The following is a 21,132-nucleotide window of genomic DNA, read 5'->3' on the forward strand; positions in this document are numbered from 1 at the left end:
TGTCATCGCAACAACTTGCCATAGATGCGAATCGGGATTTTCAGATCTTCAATAAATTAAAAATAGATATCATAATGCCATAAATCCTGAAAAGATCAGTGCATTTCACTTGCCCACAGTGAGCCATATTTCTATGAAATAATATCATAATAGCAGAGAAGAGGCAGGAAAAAAGTGAAAAATCATAAAGTGAGTTGGTTTTTTTATGTTGTTGTGTGCCATCATTACACTCTTTTTAGAATGACTTTAAAATTTAATGTGTATATTATTTTTATATAATTCGAATATGTTTGTTTTTTCTTATGTTTTGAGCCTTTTTGTTTCTGTATTCTGAAACAAAAAGGCTCAATTCAAACTGAATTCAAAACAAGGGAGGTGAGGTCACCCTCATCAGTCATATGGGGGTACAGGGAGGTGAGGTCGCCCTCATCAGTTATATGGGGGTATAGGGAGGTGAGGTCGCCCTCATCAGTCATATGGGGGTACAGGAAGGTGAGGTCGCCCTTATCAGTCATATGGGAGTACAGGGAGGTGAGGTCGCCCTCATCAGTCATATGGGGGTACAGGGAGGTGAGGTCGCCCTCATCAGTCATATGGGGGTACAGGAAGGTGAGGTCACCCTCATCAGTCATATGGGGGTACAGGGAGGTGAGGTCGCCCTCATCAGTCATATGGGGGTACAGGGAGGTGAGGTCGCCCTCATCAGTCATGTGGGAATACAGGGAGGTGAGGTCGCCCTCATCAGTCATATGGGGGTACAGGGATGTGAGGTCGCCCTCATCAGTCATATGGGGGTTCGGTGATGAACATGAATTGGAATTCTCTGGATTAAACGAAGTCTACACATTGAACAGAACAGTCTTTATAGACAAAGCCTTTTTTCTTAGGTCATGGACTGGCAGGCCAGTTCATATTGCATTCACCTGCATCTATTACAAAAAATTATGATTCTAGCATTTTTAATTTCTGTGCCATAATTCGGTTTACGCCCAATTCATTACATAGTCTCCTAGACAACAGTGGAGTTGCCATGACATTCGTGTTGGGCATCAATTGAGCCTCAGCAGTCTATTTCAGCTTTTAGTGAGTGATATTTCTAACTTTTGTATTTTTATATCACCGTACAAAGTAGATCAAGTAGCAAAGTTAAACGTGTACTGATTCATTTGGGTACTGTTCGGCGCTGCGCCAAAATGGGTGTCTTTGAAATTTATCTTTTCATTAAAGATGAACTGACACAATTTTTTTTGTAGATTTAATCACAAATTCTTTGTATGTTTCTATCATTTGCAATTATCTTTTGATATTTGAGGTGGTCTGATTGCCAGGATGTTTCTAGTTTAAACTTGATAAAACTTGATCGCAATAAAAATGCTCCAAAGTAAAATTTGTGCGAGAAGTCATTAGTTGTTTTTGCTCCGATAGTTGATATTGGCTGTGTTCAAGGTGCAGCATTACACTCCTATTCTGACAGTCTCTGCACAATCATGGATGTCATAATAGCACTTTCGATTTAATCGCTATCAAGTTTTGTCGCTTTTTGTCTTGCAACATCTTGGCAATTTTAAAGTATTTACTCTTTACTGTTTGCTGTGCTAAACCATACTGCTTCATTTCACATGAACCTCTTGTCAACAAACTCATCAGATGAATCACATAAAACAAAACATCTGGAAATAGATGTCAAGTTTTGCAACACTAGAGATGTAAGAAAGAAACACTCCTGCACAAGATTGCGAAACGGTTGATTCATATTGTGCTGACAAACGAGTGATGCTTCGCCATTAAAAACAAGCATCAATACATTACAGCGATCAGATCACCTCAAACATTAAAAACAATCGCAAATGATAGAAAAATACTGGTACTTTCTGATAAAAACTATCCAAATTCTGTATAAGTTTATCTTTAAAAAACCAAAGAAGTTGCAAAATAAATGATTAACTGAGGAGTGTGTTGAATAGACTGAGAGTCATCTATCTGTGAAATAAAATCATAGCGGGAGGCAAACTTGATGAAAACAACTAAGCTGAGATTATCAAGCGAGTCCTCTCTAGCGTGCAGACCAACTCTATCTCTCACGCATTTGATGCGAGCCTAGAGCATGTCTCTTTCAATAATAAGCCTGTTTTGTGATTTTCTTCCTGACCAGACTGCGATGAGCTGGAAGCTTTTGTGGCTGAACCTCAAAACCAGTTTCTCGACCTCGAGTTGGACTTTGAAGACATCGATGAGCTCTCCGCTGCCATTATCTTCTCCGATGAAGAAGCTGAGAAGCTTGTTGAGACAATGTTCGACCCTGACCTAAGCGACTATATCAAGGACACAAAGCAATCTGATGATGTCATAGTGATGTCATTTGAGAATCTAGACCAAAATGGTACGCTCAGTGATAATTGTTATTTTAATACATTATTGGAATATGGCGGTGTACTCGCTACTTGATCTGCATGGTGTCCGTATGTTTGTATTGTTTAGGTCTTTCTTTATGTGTCTTGGCATCACTAGCTGTTTAGCTACGCGATTGGGCATTTTCATAAAAATGTTGGCATTAGACCAATCATATTTCACAGTCGAGCCTGTTGCTTCAATGTATGATATCATTGTTCATCATCTTTTCTACCTGATGGGTGACAGAAGTAAGGTAAGAGTCACTCTAAGCATCTACAATGCTAACTGTTAGTAGTTGAGATGCAGTCATACCTCGACATACGAGTGCCCAAACATATAAGAACCACGACATACAAGTAGAATTTTGGGCAAGTTCTTGCCTTGAGATACAAGACAAAATTAAATATGAGCGTGGTTATAGGAGGAGAACGGATTAATTTGTAATTGGTTAGTTGTTTTATATAGGAAATATTGATTTGAGAAGCGAGAATGTTGACATACGAGATCAATTCTGGAGCGCATTAAGCTCGTATGTGGAGATATGACTGTATCTGTGAAACTACAGTATCCAAAGAGTTTAATGGTAAAATGGAATACAAATATACAATTTAAAATAAATTAGTTTTAGTTTTTTTTAAACCTGAGGATGCAAATTCATAATATTGCTCATGACTGAAAATTTAGGTGATGAGTTGTATAGGCCCTATGTATGTATAATATTATGGGAGGCTGTGTACTAATGTTTCGTACAAAATACAGTCATACTTCGACTTACGAGCTTAATGCGTTCCGAGACTGAGCTCGTATGTCAATTTACTCGCATGTTGGTGCAATTAATTTATATATAGAACAATTAAATATATATTGATTGGTTTCCATACTCTAAAAAATGCAAATAAAACACTCAAAACAAGATATTGTAACAGAAAGAACATGTTGGTTATTGTCCTAACTTACCATAAGCTTTTAAAAAGCAACAAATAAAATATAATGCAAGGAAATGTGATTAATTAAAATGTAAAATTAAATACATACAATAGCAGCTAACGCTAGCACTTGCCAGAGAGGGAGATATCCTAGGGAGTTATAGAGAGTTATCCTTCATTACAACAGTTGACTTTGATAAATTTGGATTTTATCAAAGTCTTAAAAGACAAACTTAGAAGCAAACCTAAAAGCAAACTTTCATTTTTAACTTGACGTAATTAAAATTTCTTCGGCGTTCATACGGTAGTTTGAAGTTTCTCGCTGGTTAGCTAATTTTTCGTTTGTTTCGCTTTCACGACTAGCCGGCCGTTTTAAAATAACCCTATCTAAGGACGTTTGCCTTTGTCGCCCTTTCAACGTGTTGCAATTAGGATGAACACAGGTGTCGTCACAAACGGTTAATGTACGACCACTAGCCAACTTGTCCGAATGTTTATAGTTTTGATAGATAGCACCGGCCTTTTCACATAGCATCATCGTTCAGTTATGCCGTCACCGGCCAATTGTTGATCTTTTATCCAATGCCTGAGCAGTCTCTCCCATCAGCGGTCGTGAAGATCGCTGCGCCGTTTAGAAACTATGGTTAGTCCTTTTGCGAACTAAATAAATGCCCAGAATATAATCCTTCTGTTTGATAATTGCGAATGTATTTCTGTTATATTGCTGAGCTAGCTCAATCACGCATACACACTTCGCACATTTTTCAATAATTTTCCATTTAATAATTGTTATCATTTGCTTTTTCTTTGCATTTCATCTTTCATTTTCCTGGCAAACTTTCAGTCTACGCACAGTACTTTTAATTCACATAATTCTGCACTGAAAATCGCGCACAAAAAACCGGTACTAAAGTATAACCTGAGCAGTTGAAAAATACAGAGTGATGCTGTTCTCATAAAACACCTCTGGCATACTTGGCAACTGACTCACGTGCTCGTATCTCAAACATGGCTCGTATGTTAGTGCTAAAACTTGCTTAAAAGCTGGCTCGTATCTCGAGTTTCTCGTACGTCGGAGCACTCTTAAGTTGAAGTATTACTGTACTATAGCAAAGATATGCCACTTCATGTCGCTTGATTTTATATGTGACTAGTACCCTAGCAGTTTAATGCGCTGTAAGAGATCATCAGGTGTAGTAACTATATGCACAATTATTCCAAAATGTGGCAAGGCAGGTTAAGAGAGTGTCAGCCTTCCAAGCTGAAAGCTGTGGGTTCAAATCCCAATAAAAGCAATTTTTTTTAATGTTTGATTTGTGGGCTTTGGGCGAACACACATATTATAATAAAGATTTGTTTATTTATCTTTATATGTATCACATATATATTTATTTAAAAAATATATATTGCTATTTATCGTGTTTTGTGATTTTGTACTACTATACATTATACTATTTTGTGACAATATAGCACATTAGATCACTTTTTCAACTTTGTACCACAGTTTAATTGTTCATATAATTTCCTATGTCACATATAAATAAAATCACATTATATATGTAAATAAACTATATATTCCTATATATAGTATTATACAATCCTACGCTACTATGCATAAATGATATAACACAATATATGTAACTTGGTTAATTCATGCCATTTCCAGCCTTGCACTACAAGTTAGTACGATCACTTCTTTTTTTTTTACCAACTGTTTCGTCAAAGGCTTGCTGATTTACTTTGTTATTATTATTATTATTACTAATATATTAGCAATGCCTTGCGCTGTGAGAGATCGTCAGGTGTACTAGCTATACGTACTTCTTATTGTTTATTTGGAAGGTGGTTGATTGTTGCAGCTGGTAGCTTTTTAGTCTGTAATTCCCGTGCAATGCATTTTTTCCTAAAATCTAAACATGGCTCCAGACATGTGGACGAATTGCTGGATACAGGTCTTATTATAGGAAAGATTGTCATCCTCAAAAGCAAAGAAATTAAAGGCTCTATATACACTCACCTCGAAACTGTTACAGATTTGCTAGAGGGGATGGAAACGCTGAGGGAGAACAATCTTGCCATCTACCCATTGTATCCATACCCTAAGAACAAGTGCATGCATGTTATCAGAAACAGCTTCATCGACTTTGATCTGTCCGATGACCCACCAAATGGTAAGCGAGTTGAACATCTACACTCAGATTTTGTTTTTCATCAACAGCCTCAAGTATCATTTTCTTGCCCATTTATTATCGTCTCTTTTTTCTCTAAATACAATCAAATTCGAACAAGTGTCAGTCGGTTGCGATAGCTTTCAGATGCTAGTATGTAGGATGTGTTACAATAGTTGAAAGCTGTTAAAGGTTGAATTGCAACAAAATTCACATTACAGTTATTTGGTATCAAAAGATTCACCATGTCTTACTCTGCTGTGTTGTAGGTGCAAAATATGTGGATGTGTGATTACAAGCTTTTAAAAGCTCTAAAATGAACAGTTGATCGCCCCCATCACCAAACCGCTGTAGATTGAAATCCATTTATTTCTCTGACGTACTCAAACGATTTGGTTATTGTTTTGACACGTGATGTTCTCACCTGAATTAAAAGGCCAATAAAAGGCTCAATATAAAATGTCTTGTAGCGCTAGTTTATGACAAACACTTCAGGGTTTTACCGGAAAGCCCATATCAAATATAGATGCTCGCTAGTTGACGGTTTTGTTTCGGCTTGGTCTAATCGTTTAGTTGTAATCTGATCATGTGACCCATACTTCCTGCCAACAACGCGAATAATTTCTGCAGCATTTTTCGACTATCCCAGGTGACCAACAGCCTCGTCATGTTTATCAGAGGATGATATGCACTCCTTCGAGCTAAGGTTAAAAAATTTAACGAATTTTTACAGTTGGTTTTGAGATATCAGTGCTCAAAGTGACAGCATTACAATGATGATGAAACAGACGCATAAGGACAATAGACATGGTTTTATTGAATGCGTGAAGTATATTTGTGAAAAATTTGACGAATGCGGTTGCATGAAAGTGTAAACAGAAACCATCCTGTTCAACTACGTCCCATTTGAGCCATTTTGGAAAGGGTTTTGGAAAGGGTAACTGTTCGTTTTTGAGCTTTTAAGAGCTTGTAATCACATTTTCACATATTTTGCACCTACAACACAACAGAGTAAGACATGGTGAATATTTTGATACCAAATAACTGTTATGTGAATTTTGTTGCAAGTCAACCTTTAAGGAATGCATGCGGGTAATATATGACTCATGACCTGTCAGTAGTAATATATGACTCATGACCTGTCAGTAGTAATATATGACTCATGACCTGTCAGTAGTAATATATGACTCATGACCTGTCAGTAGTAATATATGACTCATGACCTGTCAGTAGTAATATATGACTCATGACCTGTCAGTAGTAATATATGACTCATGACCTGTCAGTAGTAATATATGACTCATGACCTGTCAGTAGTAATATATGACTCATGACCTGTCAGTAGTAATATATGACTCATGACCTGTCAGTAGTAATATATGACTCATGACCTGTCAGTAGTAATATATGACTCATGACCTGTCAGTAGTAATATATGACTCATGACCTGTCAGTAGTAATATATGACTCATGACCTGTCAGTAGTAATATATGACTCATGACCTGTCAGTAGTAATATATGACTCATGACCTGTCAGTAGTAATATATGACTCATGACCTGTCAGTAGTAATATATGACTCATGACCTGTCAGTAGTAGATGACATGACTGTCAGTTGTAATGAGTATGAGATTGTATAAAAAAATTTATGATTTGATTTAAAAACCTCTATTCAGTTATTTTAAATAAGTTACAACTGTATGCTTATATTAATTTATTTATGCTTATGCTTAATGTCAACTCTTATACATTTTTACATATTACTTTTGTTCAATGTTAATTGCTATTGCTTTGTGTGCTTTTTACTGTCATTTTAAATCACTCTAATCCTTTTAATTCACAAGTTCATGTTATGTTATACCACTAATTTTTACATCACTTTGTATATTGAATTTTAATATTATATATAAATTGTATATATGTATGTATAGTATTATGTGAGGCTGTGTATTACTGTGCATCATACTATACAAGATCTATTGCAAAATAAATCATCTCATGTCACCTGATTTTTGTTTATTACCCTTTATATATCACATTATATATTTATATATAAATTATATATATACATGATGTTATATGACCCTATGATCATCATACGATTTGATGATAATACTGTAAAATAATTCACATCTCACGTTATGTCTTTTTCTTTTCCTTTATATCCCATTTATTTGTTCATATAATTTCCCATGTCACATATAAATATTATATATAAACTATATATCATATTTTACAGTTTTATGCTACAATGCATCTTATTATATTTCTATAATAACAATTTAGCACAATATATCCCATCTCATTTTTTATGACAAAGTATCATTCCACACCACTTTATATCACATATATTTGTTGATACCGCTTAATATAGTTGATTACATAACCGCGCTATTGCTCTGCCACATTTAACATTTCTGTGATGCCAGAGATATACTATCTCATCTTACTAGAACAAAAGTCATAGTTAGTTATATTTATTACTTGCTTTTATATTGCATGTAGATGACCTGAATGTACCGGATGGCTATAAGATATTGCTGACACAAGTGGACTGCAACATAGGTGACCGTGAGCTTCGTCAAGTTGTCAAGTTAAAAGATGTCAGTGGGGGTGACACTTCTGCCAAAATCATTGAATGTCAGGAGGACTCTCCTTCTCAAAAAGTTGTGATCTACAGTAGCTCTGAAGGTAAAGTTTTCGCATAAATTCTTTTCTACTAAGTATGCTTTTCACTCACAGTTGATCCGCGTCAGCCACATTACACTCGGAGTTGCTCACTCTTGTTTGACTTCTACTATAAATCATTGCTATGGACAAGCTACAAACAATAGAGCCAATAGCATTTAGCATTGTAGTCTGTGTGTTGACATGCAAACAAGTGACGATAGCACATATCGGTCTCTTAAATATTCATGGACTTGTGTGATTTTCTTATATATAGGAAGGAATTTGACCATTCTTACTTATTTTATGTGATGTTTGTATGGGTTTGATAGTTTGTAGTTTGTAGTTGTTGTTTTCTAGTAATAATGTTGTTGATAACAAGATATCAACTCTCAAGAGTTATCTCAAGAACAACTTCTAGTCTGTCTTCTAGCTATAGTGATTTTGTTGCTACATTTCTACGATATGTACATGTAAATATTTAATGTTCTGTTTTTTTGATGCACCGTACTTTTCCTCATTTTAGGCTTCAGGTTTCAAGATACTTTTATAACTGTTTTTAAATTTTTTCATTTGTAACTTGGTTATAAATCCAACTAAATTGTTCAACAGCTTCTGTTAGAGTTTTGGACACTTTAGAGTTGTTTAACTATTGTATATTCATTATTAAAAACCACCATAAGTTTATCTTTCTGGTCTTTCTGCGTCAGAAGCATAAATGGCCATCAAATGTTAGTATATTTTGGGAAATTCACTCGCCATCACGGTTGTAGAGACAGACAGGTTGTTCAATCAACAGCCCATTGCATCCGGTTCATATTCCCATTTTTGTAGTTATTACATGTTTGCTATCAGGGTTTCCTATCACCAGTCAGAGAACAATGACAACAGTGGCAGGTGTCCTCGTATCAGAATCTGTAGATTAGATAATGGGAAAGTGAACTCACAATGTTTGCACATGCATGTGTTTTGCCAGAGATACCCTAGGACACTTATGTATTCGCGTCATCTAACTTTCGCATTTTCGCGGTGTCATCCTCTCGCGAAAATTTCATGAGCGAAACTAAACTATCATAACGAACGAGCGAAAACGCGAAATTAAATAGCTTTGTTCATTGATATCCACAATAAAATCTTCATATTAGAAATGCAGGCAATTTTCGTCTGTGGTTGGGCTCAATGGGAAACTTCTGGTAAACTCATAGCTAATACACCGACTGAGCAGCATGGCAAAGCAAATTAAGATGATATCAGTTTAGTCACTGAATTTGTAACTGATGAGGATAAAAGTCTGGTAGGTGAAGTCATAAAATTGAAGAATAATTATTGTAATGATGAATTTTATTACCAACCAAAAAAATTATCAACCCTCACCAGGTCCAACCACATTATACAGTTTTGGTTGTGAACAGACACATTAAAGACAGTGCTGCTACTTTAATTATCTGTATAATCACGAAAATCTAAATATTGATTAGCAATAATGTCATCAACAACTAATTACCTGTTTTATGACTCGCGCGCGGTAGTTAATGAACTCACAGAAAAATGTTCGTTTTTAGATTAGAAATTCTCAAACAAAAGTGTGATATTGCTTCGTTGTTTTAGGCTGATTTTATAGAGAAATCTTCGGACAACACAGTCAATTTCATAAAACTCTTAAAGACCGTGGGTTATGTTGTCAACGAATAATAAAATCAGGTTACCACGCAATTGCTGAGAAAGTCCAAATATGCGTTTATGGCAGTGGCCCCTAGAAAACGCATAAATGTGTTTATGGCAGCGAAAGGGTTATACAGTTTTGGTTGTGAAGTTGGTTGTTACCTATCTATTTTCTTCTTCTTGGGATTCGAGTGTGAAAGTCACGGCGGGAGGGACCTAGACGTCGTTGATAGTCCAAGAAACAAATGGCAGCAAGTGATCAAATTGAATTATCGATCTCACCCACACATTTCAACCTGCGGTTTACAAATACGAACTAGTCCCAAATTGAATTTTTTTTTATTAGCAAACTGGACCTGAGGAATGTAATCTGTTTTTTCCACTGCATTTATTTTCACATCACTATATTTTCGCACTCATCAGAGCCGCGAAATTAAGTTGCAGCGAAATTTTACTCTGTGTGCTACCCACGAAACTAAATACTAGCGAAATAAAAGTGTCCTAGGGTAGGTGTCAGACTAACAGACAGACTCACAACACAGGATTTATTAAGAGACGTTAGTAATTTTAATATTTTATTAATATCTATTAATGTTGATGTATCTATGAGGTCGATATACTTTCTGTTATAATTTACAGTGTGCAACAGGGTGATGAATTTCTCTCCTATAAAGATGCCAAAGAATGATCGAGTAGTTGGTTACCCGTCTATACGGGTTGATGTACCCATATCCCCTCTTACCGAAGTATCTAAGCATTTCCTTTTACTTACCGGAGTGGGAAACAAAAACCTCTCCAAGGACGTCTTACAATATTTCATCACAAACCATGCAAGACACACCGTTCAACAACTGTACTTCACAAAGGATGAGCAAAAGGCTTTGGCTGTTTTCGCTTCTGAGGTCCACACAAGAGAACCAGGTGATTGCTACAGCTTCAGTCCATAGAGCTTTATCATAGCACAATCAGATAATAGCTGGCCTTCAGTATTAAAGGTATAACTTACACAAAATCTTTGTAGATTTTATCAGAAAGTATCAGTATTTTCTATCGTTTGAGATTGTTTCGATGTTGAAGGTGATCAGATTGCCAGGATGTTTTAAGATTAAAATCGATAAAACTTGGTCACGATTAAAATGCTCAGATCAATCGAAGGTGCGGCTATGACATGTATAGTTGCAAAGAGACAAAATAGAGATACATAACGCTTCAACTGGAACGCAATATCCGATATCAACTATTGCAACTATAGCAACTAGGGACATCATTTCACACATATTTTTCTTTTAAGCGTTATACGTGATCACGTTTTATCGATTTTAATCTAAAAATATCCTGGCAACCAGATCACCTCAAACATCAAAAACAATCTCAAACGATAGAAAATACCGATAAAATCTGTTGATGAAAATTTCAAAAAATTGGTGTAAGTCCATGTTTAACTATGACCTCTACGGTACTTGAATGAAGTGAGGTGAAGACTTCATTCCAAATTTAATAGAGGTAGCATCAGTGCTCACACCCAGTGCATTAATATAGGTCACCATGATTTCAATTGCAGTGTATTTGAGAAGATCGACCATTACAATCATCATAACAACACTCTGATTCAAAGTCAGTAAGGTCTTCAAGTCACTAAGGCCGAAATCCGATCCGTGTCTTCAGATTCGTCCATAATGTGGTTTACAATCGTACCTTAGAGACTTTAAGTGTTTCGATTAATGTTAAGACTCAGGAACAGCATGCGTGTTAAGAATCACCTTGAGGAACGCCATGCGACGTAATAGCAGCCTTTGTTATGGCACATTCCAACTTTAAAGCGTTAAAAGCATCTTTAACACTAAAAATTATTATGTCCGTTTTCGTACTCCGAAGCTTTGACGGTTTTTCTTCAAAACTTTGAAAGTAATACCATCAAAATAATTAATAACTGTATCCCACTAATGTTTTGTTATCAAAGTAGTTCCTTGTTTAACTTGGACTAATACTTTGATGTACAGTGCACCCTCAGGGTACGATTACCCTGATATACGATTTGTTTCACCGTACGAAGTAGAATTTGATGATTTTTTACCTCACCATATGAATCTTTTTTCACCATACGAATTCAACAAAATTTTCATCTGAGTTAAAATTTGGCAGTCGTTGTGCTTATTATGTATGTCATAATAACAAAGACACCACAATGCTGTTCGCTGAAAATATTTTCACAACGCCTAAAAGAGACACGATGACCACTTTCTCTCAATTCAGCAATTATCGTGTTTACATGTAAAACGGTAATATTTTCCTTTTAAAACCAGTAGCAAAGTTTGAGTTGCGATCTCTTCATTCAGAAGGTTTAGTGGTCAGACAACTTTCATTAATCTGCTAACAAAAGTTCATTTCGAAAACAGCGTCGTACGGGTTTTCTTGCTGAATTAGGTTGAAAAATGTTTTAAACAGGTCCGCTAAAAGTTATAGTGAAAGTGAAGACAGAAATTGATAAGTGATACAATTTTAGTGATAAAAAGTTGAAATTCAGTAAAATAGTTAAAAATACATACCCCACTCGAACTTAGTTTAAGTGTGTGTTTTTAGTAAGCTAAACTTATTTGATGTGATGTTGAAGTTTTTGTTATACGTACGTCTATCTTGAAAGTAAGAACTTTCTACGGTACGTAGTGCTACTCATAGCACATTATAATGTTACATTTTAATGCAGATCATAACCTATAAATTCACTAAATATAAGAAAGTTACTGTAGGTAACTATAGTTGCTAAGGTTAACATACTATTTTGTTACTAGTTTTTAATATGTACACCACTTATATAGAATTTTTACGATTTTTACCAGGAATGTTTGCATCATATAATTACTATGGTTTCTATACCCTCACATACGATTTTTTCACCTTACAATGCCAACCCTGGAATGGATCAAAATCCTATCCTGAGTGTACACTGTATGTGAAAAATGATTAAAGAACGCTTAGGCCGACAGCATTAATGACAGTCATTTTTTGAAGGAGAGTGCAAAATATAGGCAACATTAGCATCGCTTCACTCGTAAAAGGTTAAATTTATCTTCCCAAAATTTTGAGGAGCTAGTCTAAAAATACAGCGCCACCCTATATTTGAACCTCACCTCTAATAAAATGCTACTATAGGGGAAGGGTTGAAAAATAGAGAGCTATTCTTTCAAATAGAGGTTTTATGGTAGATTAAAAGGAAGGGAGGTACTCTTAGTGACTTTTGTAGATGTCAGATAACCCACCATTTTAGTGACATTGGCATTCAGGTGCTTGCTGCAGGTTATGCTGACCTATATGAAGCACTGAGGTTCAAAAGAAAGGAAATAGGAGATGGTGTGATGGCGTGGCGGGTTGCTCCTGTCACTCGTTTAAAGATTTCTCCTGTTACTAACCAGAAGAAAGTAAATGAATGGAAGGAAAGCAGTGATGTAAATGTCAGCATTGACTTTACTGATCAGAAAATCCTAAATTTGAAATTCACTCGTGAGAAAGGTATGTGAGTAACTGCTCTTGTCGGGTGCTTGAATAAATGCTTTTGGTCTAGCATGTTTCTGCTCTATTCATGTCCAGCGCAATCTTTTAGGGTTTTTTAAGCTTTTTTGGGTGTTGTTATCTTAAGGGATACATAAAGGCTGGCTCACACTATATCACATTGATCTAGTGTGAACCAGCCACAATGGTGGCGTGATCGTCGCCAGTAAATAAAGGTGAGTCGCAGTATTAATAATTTCGTTAAATGCTAGATATCAACTCTCAAGAATTGTGTCAAGAACAAATTTTAGTCTGTCTTCTAGCTATAGTGATTTTGCTGCTACATTTCTACGAAATGTAAATATTTAATATTCTGTTTTTTGATGCACCTTACTTTTCCCAATTTTAGGGTTCAGGTTTTAAAATACTTTTATAACTGTTTTTAGCTTTTTTTTATTTGTAACTTGGTTATGAATATAAGTTGTTCGAAAGCTCCTGTTAGACTTTTGGACACTTTAGAGACAATAGTTAACTATAGTTTATTCATTATTAAAAACCACTGCTTGTCGTTCTGGTCTTTCTGCGTCAGAAACATAAATGACCATCAAATGTTAGTATATTTTGGGAAATTCACTCACCATCACGGTTGTAGAGACACAGCTTGTTCAATCAACAGTCCATTGCATTCTGTTCATATTCTTGTTTTTGTAATAGCTATTACATGTTTGCTATCAGGATTTCCTATCACCCTTTTGGTAACAGCTATTACAAAAATGGGATCTCCGTGTTGATACCACAATACTTTGGTGATCGTCGGTGATAGCAAAGTTCACACTATCACAAACTTATTAGTGTTTGCATTAGCGAATACTTCGCAACGTAGCGTTCTCACATTTCTTTTTAATTTTCTTGAAGGAACCTCTCTGCTGCGACGTGCTCAAATTAAATACTAGTCCCAATGCAACTATCATAAACAGAAATAAATAGATTACGCTATTTGTGACGGCGAATTACCATCGCCAAAACAATGCAGATTATACAGACTGTCATTGATGCTTGGCAAACTATCGGAATGGTTTGCAGCTGTCAAACTTTCTTGATAATTCGCCGTTAGTATAAATATGTTCACCAGTATGTCAACACTTTACTGGTATTATCTGCGTTGCTTCGTCGATGCTATCGGTTTACTGTGCATAAAGTCGATGATGAATGCCATAAGGACATGGCGATATATATATGGCGGTTTTTTATATACTGTAGTTATCTATATAGTGCACCCTCAGAATACGATTACCCTGATATACGACTTTTTCACCTTACAAAGTGGAACACGATGATTTTTCACTATGACATACAAATCTTTTTTCACCATACGAATTAAAAAAAATTTCACCCAAGTTCAAAGTTAGTGTGCTTATTACATACATTAAAATAATATAAACGCCGAAATGATGTTTGCCGAAAACATTCTCACAACGTTTGAAAGAGACACGATGATTGGGATCAAAGAGACACGATGACCGATTTCTCTCATTTCAGCATTTCTCATGTGAAAATGGTAATATTATCCATTTATAACCAGTAGAAATGTTGGAGTTGCAACTCCCTCAAACAAAAAGTCAGTCAGTGGTCAGACAACTTCTTTTAACCTGCTAATAACAATCTATTTCATTACATATTAAACAGAACATTTTTGAGAATAGCATCTCTCAGGCTTTCTCAGCAAATTAGGTTGAAAAATTTTTTAATCAGGTCGACTAAAATTTACAGTAGATTTTAGGGATAAACAGTTGAAAGCCAGTAAAATAGTTAAAAATTCCTACAAAAACTTAGTTTTGCATGTTTATTAAGCTAAACCTATTTGAAGTGAATTCAAAGTTTATGTTATGCGTATGTCTGTCTTGAAGGTAAGAACTCTCTTCAATGCGTAGTACTGCTCATAGCGCATTGTAACGTTACATTTTAATGCAGATCATAACCAATAACTACCCTAAATATACTAAAGTTACTATAGGTTGTCAAACTTACTGTAAGCTACTAATTTTTAATGCGGACAGTACTTGCACAAAATTTTGATGATTTTACCAGGGGATGTTCGCATTATATAATTACTTCATTATTTGTTCACCACATGACGCCAACTCTGGAACGGATTAAAATCGTATCCTAAGGGTACACTAAATATAGAAATCTCAGAGTTTGTCACCGTCTGTCATTTGTTCTGTCCAGTTATAGCGATTGGTATCTAGCAATGAGAAATCCGCTTCGCAGAGGATTTGATCTTGGAACCTCCTAATCACCAGGCAATTACCTGACCAAATAAGCTACGCTAGATGCAATAGATACATTGGGCGATGTTACCCTAGGACACTTATGTATTCGCCTCATCTAACTTTCGCGTTTTCGCGGAGTCATCCTTTCGCGAAAATTTCATGAGCGAAACTAAACTATCATAACGAACGAGCGAAAACGCGAAATTAAATAGCTTTGGTCATTAATATTCACAATAAAATCGTCATACGTATTAGAAATGCAGACATTTTTCGTGTGTGGTTGGCTCATTGGGCAATTTCTGCTAAACTCATTATAGCTAATACACCGATTGAGCAGCATGGCAAAGCAAATTACAATAACAGGTTTTTTTGGAAAAGCCAAGACAAATGAAGAAGATGATGATATTAGTTTAGTCACTGAATTTGTAACTGATGAGGATGAAAGTCCGGTAGGGAAAGTCATAAAATTGAATAATAATTATTGTAGTGATGAGTTTTATTACCAACTAAAAACAATAACAACCCGGAGCCATGGCCACCGCGTGCTATAAATACTTGAGATCTCATATTGGTATCGCATCAGTCACGGCGGGAGGGACCTTGACGTCATTGATAGTCCAAGAAACAAATGGCAGCAAGCGATCAAATTGCATTATAGATCTCGTCAACACATTTCTACCTGCGGTTTACAAATACAAACTAGTCGCAAATTGAAAACAATTTCGTAACAGGGAACTGGACCTGATGAATTTAATTATGTTTGTTCCACTGAATTTATTTTCACATCACTATATTTTCGCACTCATCAGAGCTGCGAAATTAAGTTGCAGCGAAATTTTACTCTGTATGGCACTCACGAAACTAAATACTAGCAAAATATAAGTGTCCTAGGGTAGTTGTTATCAGGGTTGAAATACGCATAACACTCTGCGTTATGCAATGTCACTAAAGCTTGCTCTCACAGCTCTTATTAGTAAGTTTAGCAATACGGATACTAGCTTACTCAAATTAGTCATTAGCAATCTGTCCGGCTAATGGCAAGTGGAAGGCAACTACATTACCTGCCACTGTTTTTCAAGCTAACTTAACAATAAGCTGTTTGTGCCAAAAAATTAATAACTACCTTTTTTTCTTTTCCGACGCTATAAATCTCCATTTATGGTCACTATATGATGTAAAGTGTTATATATATATATATATATATTTGTTTTTAAATACCGTAGCATTATTTAAGAATTTGCAGTATCTTTAAATTAGTTTAAAAACTGTTATATGTGACTGGTATCATTTCTTTCAGACGCTGTAGAGTTTCTGGCCCGAAATCCCAAAGACATCTCTTTTGGTAGCATGTGCATGGAAGTACCTGTGGTTGATGCTTTAGCTTCATCACATTTGTATAGCGAAAAGCTATCTGCCATAGAACCAGATCGTCTTCTCATCAGCGAAGTTGTTGAATCACTGGGCTTTAGCGAGGATCACGTTGCGTTTGTGAAGTTCTCAAAACATAAAAAGCTTTTAAAGGTAAATCATTAAAATGCATAAATTATGAGTACATATTAAAGTAAAGGCTGGTTCAAACTACGCGTATATCCGTCGTGTGTCGATGTTAATATGAACATACACATCATTTCAGTTGATTTTATTAGAAAGTATTGGTAGCTTTTTACCAACTGCGATTGTTTTTAATGTTTGAGCTGATTTGACTACTAGGATGTTTCAAGATTGAAATCGACAACGGTTGATCTTGGTCAAAATGCTCAGATCAAGCAAAAGTATGGTTATAACATCTACAGTTGCAAGGAGACTGACAGAATAGAGACACGTAATGCTTCAACTGGAACACAATAGCCGATATCAATTATACAACTATAACAACTACTGACGTCGTTTTGCACGTATTTTTCATTTAAGAGTTTCAACTTTTCAACAAAAACAAATGCAAATAATAGAAAAATACTGATACTTTCTGATAAAATCTACTGAAACTTTGTGCAAGTTCATCTTTAAAAGCAAATGAACAGAAATATCGGCCGTGCAATGTACAGTCATACCTCGAACATTCAAACACACGCGTAAAGCTAGGTCTTAATCTTTTACTAAACTCACTTTCATTTTGTCATCCTAATTTTTTATTATCTGTTTCCGGTTTTGCGCTTTTTGCCTCGCTTTCATTACAACTTTTAGCCAACTTTTAAGAACTTTTTTCAAACTTATTCGAGGAGAAAGACTGAGTGAAAAAAGCCACTCACATACTTGACCATATAGTGGCCATCGAGAATCTCCTTGTATGCAATCATGTATCACTATCTCGAAGAAACAAAGAAAAAACTTGCTCGAAATTCTGCTCGTATCACCATTTTCTCGTACGTTGGGGACCCGTATGTTGAGGTATGACTGTATAGGCTTGATAGTAGGGTGAGTGGTGGAAATCTGCAGTGTCGCTTACCCCAACTAGATATTCTTTGATCTGATATTTGCTGTCTAATGGTGGAGCAAATATTCTTGTAAGAATACACTGTTTTTTATTCGTTTTAGTAAAAAAAACAGTGATAAATCTTTTAGGTAGTTACATAGGCAATAAAACATGTACATGATATGAAAATATGTAAAAAAATAAATGAAAAACTTGAATTATGGAATGAGAACGACATTTAAATTGATGAAATAATCAGTGAAAAGTGGCTTTGATTGTTACTTCACCATAGAGACACATGAGGGCAAGTGTAGGCTCAGCAAGTCTTTGGTTCAGTAATACAGGGAGTGATAAAACACATGGTATGACTTTTATACTAAATTAACTTAATATAGTATATATGTTTTATTTTCACATGTTACTTTTCATTTTGCCAGATTGTTACAATTGCTTACAAAATTTTAATTTTTAATAAATTTTTGAAATCGTATACTAAAACTTCATACGTCAAAACAAAGATTTGCTCAAGTTTTATGTCAACAAATTTATATGCTGACTATATATAAATTTATATGACTGTATACTAGTAGTGGAGATGGTACTCTGCAGTTATAACCTTTGATACTAGTAGTGGAGATGGTACTCTGCAGTTATAACCTTTTATTAATTTGCTCAACCGAAGTCTTGGTGTATCTAGATTAGTTATTTATTTTAATTTTTGGATTATATACTGTAATTATATTGTACTACCCTTGCGAACCTATGCGAACGTACATGTAATGAGTTATGCATATGTTTATGCTGAATATGTCATGTAGCATTTACTACTAGACTGGTCTGCGTCTGGTCAATAGTAGGTAATATACATTAATACTTGAGCTGTCTGTATCTATTTACCTTCACCTAGCGCTCTAATCGATTCAGCATTTAACCGAACTACAACCATTTAACTAGGCTGTTAACAATACATTTCACATTTGACTAGGCTGTTAGCAACACATTTCACATTTAACTAGGCTGTTAGCAATACATTTCACATTTAACTAGGCTGTTAGCAATACATTTCACATTTGACTAGGCTGTTAGCAATACATTTCACATTTAACTAGGCGGTTAGCAATACATTTCACATTTGACTAGGCTGTTAGCAATATATTTCACATTTAACTAGGCTGTTAACAATACATTTCACATTTAACTAGGCTGTTAACAATGCATTTCATAAGCTAGGAGAATGGTTAGTATGACAGACAGTTTAATAATAATGGCCAGTAATAAAAATATTGAGAATGAGGTAAAAGAAATGTTGTCGATTACACCAAGTTTTAAGAGTCTGCTCGTTAGTAAGGTACTAATATAACTATCCACTAAGAATGATAGAAGTTCGCAGATCTATTCTTTACTAGTATTTAGTGCAAGTGAACCGATAGTTTACGTTAACAAAATACATAGATTGTTTACATTACTGAAGAGTGTAAGACTGTTAAGAGTTAAGTGCTAACGTTCAGTTAACTTTGGGAGTTAAGGTTAATGTGAGAAACTAGCAACAGGTTATCGCTATTAACATTATTAGTCACAATCATGACTAGCTGTTATTTACATACAACCTCTCCTAAGTCTACTCTAGCTCTTTAATTTGACTAGCTAGCATCTTTGTCTGTTCCTTGGCTTGCTCACCCTCATTCTGCACAGATATACTCGTGTTTCACATGCGTTCATATATTGTATAGTCTAGACTTTACCGCTTATACCGCCACTTTACTTTACTGCGCTTGTGTTTACTAAATGTAATTTACATTAGAATTGATATTGTTTGGTATTTCAGCTCTATGACCGCTGCAGCGTGTTCTGTCACAACGTGCGACACGAATACAGGTATGACAAGTCACGCCTGGACTCTTCACTTATCGACGTGGCAACACACATGAAAAACTGGTCAAAAACTTTGAAAGATTCTCTTCACAAGTTGCTTGCTGAACTCAAGTAAGACAGTTTATGAAAATCTGATGTGAATACGGTCATACCTCGGTTTCTGCATGTTTCTGGTCTCAATCAAATCTGATTTTGACCAAGAAATTTGATATATTTTCCCTTCAGATTTTGAACAAACATTCAACTCTTGACCAAGAGAAGGTTTTAGTATATATATACATAAATATATATATACATAAATATATATATGGGTAATAAAATATATACTGTATATATTTGTCACAATTGGTAAAAATAGAAGACAAGAAATATTTCTGCAGTGCTTTTTTTCCACACAATCTTTATGGTCTTGTGAAAAACCATCTTTTTGGATTATGGTCGGAAGCCGAGGTTTAACTGTAGGAGCAAAACTCGCCTTATCATTCTAATCAATCGTATCCGGCTTCTGAGTCTGTGCCAGGTGATGACTGTCAAATTGGCAGCGATGATCTCTCAAGTGCAAGGTTTTTGGTACGGTTTTAGACTTGCCAAGCTATTTGAGCATGTTCTTGTTTAGATGCTCTCAATGTAGTAGTGACTCTCAGTGTAGCAGTGACTCTCAGTGTAGTAGTGACTCTCAGTGTAGCAGTGACTCTCAGTGTAGCAGTGACTCTCAGTGTAGTAGTGACTCTCAGTGTAGTAGTGACTCTCAGTGTAGCAGTGACTCTCAGTGTAGCAGTGAATCTCAGTGTAGTAGCGACTCTCAGTGTAGTAGTGACTCTCATTGTAGTAGTGACTCTCGGTGGAGTAGTGACTCTCAGTGGAGTAGTGACTCTCAGTGTAGTAGTGACTCTCAGTGTAGTAGTGACTCTCAGTGTAGTAGTGACTCTCAGTGGAGTAGTGACTCTCAGTGGAGTAGTGACTCTCAGTGTAGTAGTGACTCTCAGTGGGGTAGCAACGTTCATTTCGTAAAAGTTTCACACGCCATCAAATGTATTATATTCAGTATTCTCAGAGTTGAAGTCTAATTGTATTTCAGTTGGTATTTGGTTATGGATCTATATATAGAAATCTCAAAGTTTGTGTCTGTTATTCTGTTATTCTGTACTTTGGTTTGTCCAACTATTGCTATTAAAATATTGGAATAAAGAATTCGTATCGCAGCAGACTTGATATCGGAACCTCCCGTTCACCAGGCAAATATCATACCAATTAAGCCACGCGAGGTTGATGG

At 35.6% G+C, this 21,132-nt stretch overlaps 1 protein-coding gene across 1 annotated transcript in view; it reads left to right on the forward strand.

Annotated features, from left to right (window-relative positions):
• The window catches only part of LOC137404705 (uncharacterized), a 71,013-nt gene that overhangs the window by 27,303 nt on the left and 22,578 nt on the right, over window positions 1-21,132 (forward strand). Inside the window, exons 6-12 of the mRNA XM_068090939.1 lie at window positions 2,153-2,380; window positions 5,351-5,488; window positions 7,992-8,177; window positions 10,455-10,736; window positions 13,110-13,322; window positions 16,872-17,095; window positions 19,813-19,970. Of these exons, the coding sequence (XP_067947040.1) occupies window positions 2,153-2,380; window positions 5,351-5,488; window positions 7,992-8,177; window positions 10,455-10,736; window positions 13,110-13,322; window positions 16,872-17,095; window positions 19,813-19,970 (1,429 nt within the window). The remainder of the gene's footprint in view (window positions 1-2,152; window positions 2,381-5,350; window positions 5,489-7,991; window positions 8,178-10,454; window positions 10,737-13,109; window positions 13,323-16,871; window positions 17,096-19,812; window positions 19,971-21,132) is intronic.

The sequence above is a fragment of the Watersipora subatra genome, chromosome 9 (assembly GCF_963576615.1).
Source record: "Watersipora subatra chromosome 9, tzWatSuba1.1, whole genome shotgun sequence".
NCBI lineage: Eukaryota > Metazoa > Bryozoa > Gymnolaemata > Cheilostomatida > Watersiporidae > Watersipora > Watersipora subatra.